This window comes from Anser anser, assembly GCF_964211835.1.
Source record: "Anser anser genome assembly, chromosome: 2".
In the NCBI taxonomy this organism is placed as follows: Eukaryota; Metazoa; Chordata; class Aves; order Anseriformes; family Anatidae; genus Anser; species Anser anser.
In genome coordinates, this window is record NC_139721.1 from 15,585,928 (window position 1) to 15,595,560 (window position 9,633).

General features: G+C 40.5%; 1 protein-coding gene across 6 annotated transcripts in view; it reads left to right on the forward strand.

The window, feature by feature from the left end:
- The window catches only part of TRPS1 (transcriptional repressor GATA binding 1), a 214,470-nt gene that overhangs the window by 54,151 nt on the left and 150,686 nt on the right, over positions 1–9,633 (forward strand). For 5 of the 6 annotated variants that reach the window (XM_083823828.1, XM_083823832.1, XM_083823831.1 and 2 more), the window contains 2 exons: positions 86–1,215; positions 9,024–9,627. In XM_083823828.1, the coding sequence (XP_083679954.1) occupies positions 86–1,215; positions 9,024–9,627 (1,734 nt within the window). The remainder of the gene's footprint in view (positions 1–85; positions 1,216–9,023; positions 9,628–9,633) is intronic. The other variant, XM_083823833.1, reaches the window with a different exon arrangement.

The following is a 9,633-nucleotide window of genomic DNA, read 5'->3' on the forward strand; positions in this document are numbered from 1 at the left end:
ATTGCTCTCTGTTTCTCTTTCTTTTTTTCTTCCTTGCTGTTTAAATCTACAGTGGAGCTAAAATGATGCTATTGTTTATTCATAGGTTACTTTAGGTGGAACCTTCATCGGAATTGGGCGGAAAACTCCAGATTGCCAAGGCAACACCAAGTACTTCCGCTGCAAATTCTGCAATTTCACCTACATGGGCAACTCGTCCACTGAACTAGAGCAACACTTCTTACAGACTCACCCAAACAAAATGAAAGCAGCCCTTCCCTCCTCTGATTCTGGTAAAACTTCAGAGAAAAACTCCAATAAATCCAGTCCTACTCTTCGACCATGTGATTCTGGAGACTTGGGGAAGTGGCAAGACAGAATCACTGTAAAAGCAGGAGATGATACACCAGTTGGATATTCGGTGCCCATCAAGCCAATAGATTCCTCTAGACAAAATGGTACCGATACAACCAGTTACTACTGGTGTAAATTTTGCAGTTTCAGCTGTGAATCGTCCAGCTCATTGAAACTATTAGAACATTACAGCAAACAGCATGGGGGAAACCAGTCAGGAAGCCATCATCCAGATCTGAATGATAAGCTTTCTAGGGGATCTGTCATTAACCAGAATGATCTAGCCAAAAATGCAGACGGGGAGTTAGTGACAAAGACAGAAAAGGGTGCGAGTGTGGCAAAAAAGAAAGACTTGACTAGCAAAGGAGCAGAGGACAGCATGGTGACGAGCTACAACTGTCAGTTCTGTGACTTTAGGTACTCAAAGAGCCATGGCCCAGATGTAATAGTGGTGGGCCCACTTCTCCGTCACTATCAGCAGCTACACAACATTCATAAGTGTACCATTAAGCACTGTCAGTTCTGTCCCCGAGGCCTCTGCAGCCCAGAAAAGCACCTTGGAGAAATTACTTATCCATTTGCTTGCAGAAAAAGTAATTGTTCCCACTGTGCTCTCTTGCTTTTGCACCTGTCTCCAGGGGTGACAGGAAGCTCTAGAGTCAAACACCAGTGCCATCAGTGCTCATTCTCCACTCCCGACGTAGATGTTCTCCTGCTTCACTATGAGAACGCACACGAAGCCCAAGCGTCTGATGTCAAACCCGAAACAAATACCCTGCAAGGGGCGGACGGGCCGCTGACTCTCAAAGAGAACAAAGAACACTCATGTACCAAATGTGACTTTACCACCCAGGTGGAAGAAGAGATTTCCCGACACTACAGGTACAGTGAAGTTTGAAATGATTGCTAAAAGGAACCCAAACAAACGGCCCTCCTGATTCCTTAATTAAATGTCATTGTTCTGTAAAACTGAGGAAACTGGAAATCAAAATAGGAATGTGCATAGATGCAAATCTTTATAGCCAGGGTCCAATCCAACATCCACTGTGTTTTGGAAAAACACCAGCTAAGTGCATGGCTTTAATTACATGTTTAAACCTGTGCGATGAAGAGGGAGGTTTAGATTTGTGTGTACATGTTGAAGTTCCATCATATTTGAGGTTTGGTCAACTATTTTCCACCCAGAATCTCCTAGGTACTATTTTAGTTAAGGCTTTTTACCAGAAAGCTGGCATCTTCATTCATTAGGGGAACACAAATGGCTTTACTTTCCAAGATAGACTGTGAATCCTTTCATGCTCCATAACAGTGCTTCAATGTACTACCTTTTTGTAGTATTTTCCATTCCCAAGTCCAGCAATGCAATAATGAGTTTAAGAGCATTCCACTGCTGTTTTGGTGTTGGTTTCACACTGGGAGCAGACACTCTTTTGTCTGTTGATGTCATCCCCCAAGATCCTTTTGCAGATGCTTATTTTTGTGTTGCTGGTTTACAGTGTCATTCTATTTATTTTAAATGCTAATGTTCCTATTTGGAGGTGGATGCAGCCAGTCTCCTGACTCAGTCTGACACAATGTCACGATGGCAGCCAACTCCCTGCTAAACTTCTTGGGTCAGTTCCTGTGCTGTTGTAAACTGGCAGTCCAGTTTACATCGGAGGAGGAGCTGGCTCCTAGACTTTGTAAAAAGCTACAGTTATGTGCTGCTGCAAAAGCGATGTTAAATATTAGAAAATCATGCCGAATATGTTAATAGTTAAGGCTAATGCGTCAACAACAACGGAAAGCTCAGTATCTATCTCATCTAAAAGATCTTTGCATGGAAGCCAGCTAGAATGAAGACAAAAGAAGATGCATTTTCAAAGCTAAAGCTTTGTTAAAAGCTCAAGAAACTGTGCCACGTTTAATAGATTCCAAGACATCCAAAATTAACGAAGGCAGACTGGGGCATGATACTTTAATAGAGATTAAAGCTGGGGGCATCCAAATGTTGCCCAACAGAGGGCTGCATTGGCAATGTATCAGGAGTCTATTTAAAAAAAAAAAAAAAAAAGGAGGAAAAAAAAAAAAAAGAGCAGATTGCTCATCTTTAATTTGGAACTAAGGCCCACGGAGGATTCAGGTCCCAGCATGCAGTGCCCCATTTTTGATCCAAGTGGGCCTCAGGGATGTTGTGCGGATTAATTAGTTAATGTTTGTAAACTGCTTTGAAGATGAAAAGTGGTATCTAAGTTCCAAGCGTTATTATAGCAGCTTTGAGCTGTGCTGTAGAACTCCATAGGCAGCACTTTGTCCGCCGCTGGGGCATGGCATGATCTTTTTTTAGTGGTTAAATAACTGGAAGATTGAAATGGCTCCTTGACTGAAAAACACTTTTATTTTGCTGCAGCTGCTAATTTAAGTTTTAACAAGCACGCCTAGTTAAAATCCTTTTTCCCAAGGAAAGGAGAAGCCATGACTTTCAGAACTGTAATGCAGATACCCCATGGCAGCAGTTTGTCCTCCAGAGTGCTCAGCACCCTTCAGCTCCAGCAGTTGTCAGTGGGAATTGCTATGTGATGTGCTCTCTGGAAAATCAGGAGATGAGTTTAAACATTTGAATCTCAACTTGTTTGTCTAAAATTAGCCTATTCTGTTCAAAACACTCGAACAATGTATTTTTAAGCCTTCAGTCTACCGCATTATAGAGCACTCTGAGGATGTTGTGTAGTCGAAGCAAAGCACAAAATCCCCGCAACTGCCAACTTCTTTCCCTTTCCTGTACCCCGCTCTCGCACTCCCTTTTAAATTTGAATTTTGTTTATTTTCTACATATACTGCTGCTCTTCTTTCCCACTGTGCATCGTCTTTGAAATCGCAGAAGTTAGTTCAGTTTTTGGTACATGCTCTGTAATGGCAAACACCTCGCTTTTCTATGCCTCATTTTTCATAGTTTTTAATATACCAAACTAAAACAAATAAAAAAGACTGCTAGGGCATTATTCTTTATATTATTATCAGGTCTTTGTTTTTTTCCTTTTTCTTAACAAAAACTTTGCGTATACCTGATTTGTATTTCCCTTTTTGTATTTTAAGAAATAAGGGTACAGATTAGTTCAGATTTTTAAAAGAACTTAAAAATAGTGGTGTAAAATCGTTGTGTTGGGGAGTTATGTGACATACATAGAACCACATTGTGTAGAGGCAGCTCACAGCGTTCAGGCTTCAGAGAAACCTCAGGTCTTCTCTGTGGCTTCATCAGAGTTTATCCCAATAAAGCTGTTAGGCCACACCATTATATATTTCTGATGTATATAAAATTATATACATGAATATATATATATATATATATGTAAACTGCCATTTTATATAATAAGTGGCTGAATGGATTGTAATGATGAACATGGTCGTAAGCATTAATGTGGCCACAGAAAGTGTTTTGCCATTCACATCTTTAAGTTTACCCTAGATAATGTGTGAGTATTGGAGATAGCTCTTACTTATTTGAGTTCGTGTATTTTTTTTGGTCTGCTTTCTTGATTATTTTCTTTTTTAAGACATGAACAGCATGTTTAATTAATTTGCTTTTATTTGGTTTCCTATTGGCTCTTTGTCTACAATTTGCCTGTGTCTGTTAAATTTTTTTTCTATGTCCTAATATTATTCCTTTGCAGCCATGTATTTGCAATAGTGTTAGAATTTGCAAAAGTCGTTCATTTCAACTTTTCTTTCTATAGAAATGTATATTAACATTTAACTCTCATTCAGTATTTCCTTGACATGATTATTTGAGACCTGTTCAGTTAAATTTGAAGTTAATGAATCACATTGCACTTGAGTTTACTTGTATTTAAATCTCACTAAAAGGTGCTTACTCAAATAATCCCCATAAGGTTTGTTGGCCTATATTTTTTAATTCTGCTACCGCTCATTTTCCATTATTCCTCTGAGGAATCAGGTATTCCATGCGTTCATTGTGAAATTTATTTACTTTTTCTCAAAACTGTCTGCTATTCTGATGAGCTAAAAGATGCCAACACATGTAATTTAGATAAAAATCATATTGACTATTAGGGGAAATTTTGCATGTCAGATCGCTCAGTCTAGATATTATTTTTCTGCTTGAGAATAATTTATTTTTAAATTTTCATTTTTTTCTTAAAGCTGAATGAGGCTTCTTGCAGACCTTCAATTTCAGACTTGTTATAAAAATGTGGGAGAACAAGACATTTTCTCATTTTTGCAGAAATTACTTTTTTCTTCATGAAAATCCTTACTGTCAAAAAAGACTGACAGTAGCATTTGATCAGTGCTAGTGCTAATTACAAACGCTGTGCTTGAAAGATGGTCTAAAATTCTTTAAAAAATAGGTAGGCTGGTGACTGTTATTCATTAAACAACAGCAAAACATAAAAAGCAAATAGACTCACAAATGAAATACGAGCTTTGGCAGTGGAGCAGAATAATTTTTTTCTAATAAACAGAGATTATTTTTGCAAATGCACGTGATGGCGGCTCTGTAGGGCTGTTCAGCAGAATTATATGAAATTTCTCACCTCTTAAATGTCAGTGGAGTGAGACGGTGAAGGCAAAGGAGTACCACTGGAGCTGCAGCCTCTGTGCCCCCAGCGCCATGCCTGCGTTCTGGGGACGGGGACATCGGGGCTGCCCCCGCCGCCCCTGACACCAACAGGCAGCAGAAGCTGGAGAAAGGTCTGAGACGTGCAGGTTGTGGGAACATGGAGCTTTTGGGCTGCTCCCTGGAGAATCCAACCAAGGGCAAATGTGTAAATTGAGGCCCAGCAGCTCCTGCTTTGCGGCAGAGCTGGGGCCTTCACTTGGCGAACAGCAGCAGCAGCTGCGAAGACCTTTTGCATCCTCCTGACACCTTAATTCACTGCTCTGAACTTGTTTGCTCTTGCCGGTGGCTTTTGCTTGCGTTTCATTTCAGCCTTGGTCTCTGCTCTGCCCATTCTCCTCCCCTTTCTGCCCTTCCGCTGAGTTGTCTTTCTTGCTTTTTGCTCCCTTTGCTTCTACTGAGTATTTTCCTCTCCCCGCAAGCCCAAGTGCAGCACCCATCCCCGAAGTAAACTTTCTTATGAGCCTGTTTCTTCACAAGAAATGTTAGCAATTATTATATTCTTAATGAAATTCAAAGCATGCAAAAAAATTGAAGTGATATGACAGCCGTACCTTCATCCAGAATATTTTCTATGCCCTAGAGCATAGGAACGTCTTCAGGTAATTTTAAAAAAATTACTTGTTTTGTAGAGGATGGTATTTTGTAATACTTCAGACTAGTTAGAAGTATGTCAACAAGACTTAATTAATAACTCGCTAGTGTCAAGAGTATCACAGCCTATTAGAAATCTCACATAAATAACATTAAATCTCTCAAAAAAAAGACATCTAATCTCTCCACCTTCAAGTTTTGCAAGGGAAAATTCTTACATTCTGTTGCAACCCAATTCAGGTGTATTTCAGTAGAAATAAATGATATGATTTTATTAAGTTGTCAGAACCTAACAGGGCAGCAGCAATTTGGCCAGAATTCCATGACATTTAATTTTTGGATTGGGCCATGACTGTTTTAATGTCCATGAATAATCAAGTCGTTGATTTATTTAGTAGTGAAAATAATAATGCTAAGTGACATCAGTGGATGGTGTAACATTGCCGTTCCATTGTCACATGGGAAGTATGCCAGCTTATGGCTTGAACCTGCTTTTAGTTTGCTTGAGTGGTATAGGAGCAAAATCATAATGGGGAGAATGCTGTTTCCATCTTTATTTACCTAATTTTCTTCCATACTTAACTTTTCCTCAAACGTCTATCCTCTGACCAATAAGCACAAAAGTGCTTATGGTGTACTTTGCAAACTGGAACTTTGATTTTTTTTGGCTTAGTTTTGGGAAGTTCTGTGCACAAATCTAGTTGTAACTTAGACCTTTAGGAACCTTGTGTAGATTTAAAATCTGGTTCAAAAAGAAATGAAAGTTTGCCAACTTGTTCTCTTGATTGCTCTCAGGGTGGGGTGAAAAGAACCAGAGGTGAAAACATACTTCTTTTTATGCCTTGTTCTGGGGAAGGATAAGAGTTTCCAATTCTAAAAAAGTTCTCTAGGGTTATAATAGTTATTATTTTATTTGAGACTTTGACTTATATTGGACAGTTACAAACTTAAGCCTTCTTTCCTTGAGCTTTTGGATAGAAAAATAGAAAGGACATGTAAAATACGAAGATTTATAATGGCAGTGACGAACACTACTAGAGAAGTATACATCCTAGAAGAAAAAGCCTGTTGGGCTACCTGTCTAAACCAGTCTTTTCCACATCACAATTTCTGTCACAGCTTAACAGAAAAAATACAAGATGTTTTCATGACTCCCTTTGAATAGATTATAAATCCCTTAAATTAAGAAAGCTCTCATGTAAAAAAGGTGATTTCGGCAGGGCCCCAGCCACTCAGTTACAACTGTATCTAATATTCTACATTTGTTTGTGGCCTCATAAGCATGGCAGCACTCCTGAGGTGTTTACTGCTCCTGATCAAAACCATTTAGCCAGCGTGGAAGGGAAAGGAGGGGAAAAAAAAAAAAAAAAGAAAAAAAAAGGCAAGTTAGGCAGAAAAAGATCAGCTGTTTGGAGGTGTGATGTCTGTAGATGAGAGCCAAGTTAGAAAAGGGGGTTAGCTATTGAAATAGCCAAGTTAAACAAGAGACACTTAGGGCTAAGTAGTCTCCCAAAGGATTGATAAACTTTCACATGGGGAATGTATGGGGTTGAGCCATTAGCCCCAAATGGTCTTGTTTAACTTGGCTTTTAAGATAACTAGCCCCTCTCTAACTTGGACTTCCCTGATGGTATCCCACCTTTACAGGGCTGACCCTCTTTAAAACTTGGCTTTTTGTATTTGTAAAATGGTTTTGATCAGATAGCACTCTCCTTTTTTTTTGGTTCAGAAGAGAATTAAGCTTGGTTTAGAGAAGAATTAAGTTGCAAGAGTGAATATATTAGTGTCGCATTGAGAGAGAAGCCGATTTTAATAAAACACAATTGTAGAATGAAAAAAGAGGAACACAGCCAGAGCAGGATTTTAACCTGCAGCTTTCTCTCCTACAAGTAGGTTTTGTTGCCATAAGGCTATATGGAGAATAGCTGACTGTATTTTTTGCGTAACTGAATGAGCCCATCTAGTCCCTTAAAATGAATATAAATACAGAAAATGACAAAAAGAAAACTGATATTGCACAAGGGCTAAAAAGCTCGAATTTGAATGTGTGCTCATGTCTGCACGCTGACACAACTGCAAGAAAATCAGACAATGTAAATAACATATGGTTTGTTTTTTCAACGAAAGGAAAGAAGGAAGACAAGGTTTTTTGTTTTTTTTTGGAAGTTTGGCAAGTTGTCCCTTCTAAACTATCATACTTAAACAGGGACATTTTGTGTATCATTCCAGTTCCACAGATGCATTGAGAGCCAAATCCTGCTCTTACTGAAGTCAATGGGAGTTTAGCCATTGACTTCACCGAGACCAGGATTTGGCCTCAGAAGAATTAATTCTAACAATTGGAGTTGTCAGGGCAGTAACAGATTTTCTCATGCAAGTTTTGTCCTGTGTGGATAGTGAAAGGCTCGTTTTCTAGCTTGGCTGAAGACACTGTTGTGGCTCTTGAACGCACGGGGTGTGGATGTGTGAGCGGATCTGCAGGGAGAAGGTTGCTGCAGCTCTGCGAACGTGTCGAGGAAGGGCAGGGACGGTGCTCGGCTCGGCCTGGCGCGATGGGGCCTGATTCCGACGGAGGGCTCGGACCACTTCTGTGCATTAAATGATTATTCATAATGTTATATAGCTCATAAAAAAGTGCTCTGTTCCTCTGATAGATAAAGTGGTAACATGTTGTTCCAATGTAGCAACATGTGCTTTACATAATTTAGTAATACAGCACTTTATATAGGCTTCGCGAATGAAAACAGGAAGGCGCGTTATTCCATACTGCTCCGGGTCTTACCCAATCACTTCTGTGTTTGACAGGAAAATGCAGCTTGTATTGACACAGCCGACTATGCTGCTTTTGCTTTAGAGCAGCATCTAAGGTCATGTTGAAATGTCCACAGAGGACAAATAGTATTGTTTGTTGTGTGCAACCTGCCATCCTTTGGTGTGTTTTTATCCCGTAAGTTAAGCAGAGCTCCGCTCAAAATGATCTTTGTCAACTAAAGTAACTCAAAATGGTGGAAAGCAAAGGAATTTTTCAACATTTGATTTTTCTAGAGTATATTTATGTGAATGTTGCTTTTTGTTTGTTCGTTTTTTTATACAAAGAAAACATTCCTCTTCTAACTATTTGATTTTGGTTGGGAAAGAAAAAATATTACTTCAGTCAGTGTTTCTATCACAATGGAAAGTGGAGAGTGTACTGCAGCAAACAGGAAAGGAAACACAAAATCCCAGTGAAAATTATATGAAGTTCAGAATAATGCAGTGGAGTATGAATGAACAATAGGAGGTCATTGCAAGGCGTGGGGGTGAAAAGCAGCAGGATTTTTCCCCTATTGTGTCAGACAACAAAGCAAACCTGCTTGCTTTATTGGAGGGACTCGTACTGTACGTTGAATTTATTTTCTTTCTTCTTGGTGGGTAAAGCCAGTGAGAGCGGGAGGGCTGAGGGGAGAGTCGCATTAACGCACTTCTCGTTTCCTTCCAGGAGAGTACACAACTGCTACAAATGCCGTCAGTGCAGCTTCACAGCTGTTGACACTCAGTCACTACTAGAGCACTTCAACACTGTGCACTGTCAGGAGGTGGACGTCACTACAGCCAATGGGGAGGACAGTCACAGCGTTTCGTCTATCAAGGAGGAGCCAAAAATTGACCTCAAGGTCTACAGTCTGATTAATCCAGACCCCAAAATGGGGGAGCCCATATCTGACAGCATAGTCAAGAGGGAAAAGATAGAAGATAAGGAAGTGCTTAAGGAGAAGGGTTGGACTGACAGTCCCGCTGATGATCTTCGTAACGTGACCTGGAGAGGAACAGACATTCTGAGGGGGAGCCCGTCCTACACACAGACCAGTTTAGGCTTGTTGACCCCCGTGTCCGTTGGCCAAGAGCAGCCAAAGCCTTTAAGGGATAGTCCGAACGTAGAAGCTGCCCATCTCGCGCGGCCCATTTACGGCTTGGCGGTGGAGAGCAAGGGCTTCCTGCAGGGCGTGCCAGCCGGAGCGGCGGAGAAGGCCGGGCAGCTCACCCAGACCTACCCTGGATCCGGGGACGGCAAGGCAAAGGATGAGTCCCAGTCCTTGTTACGGGTAGGA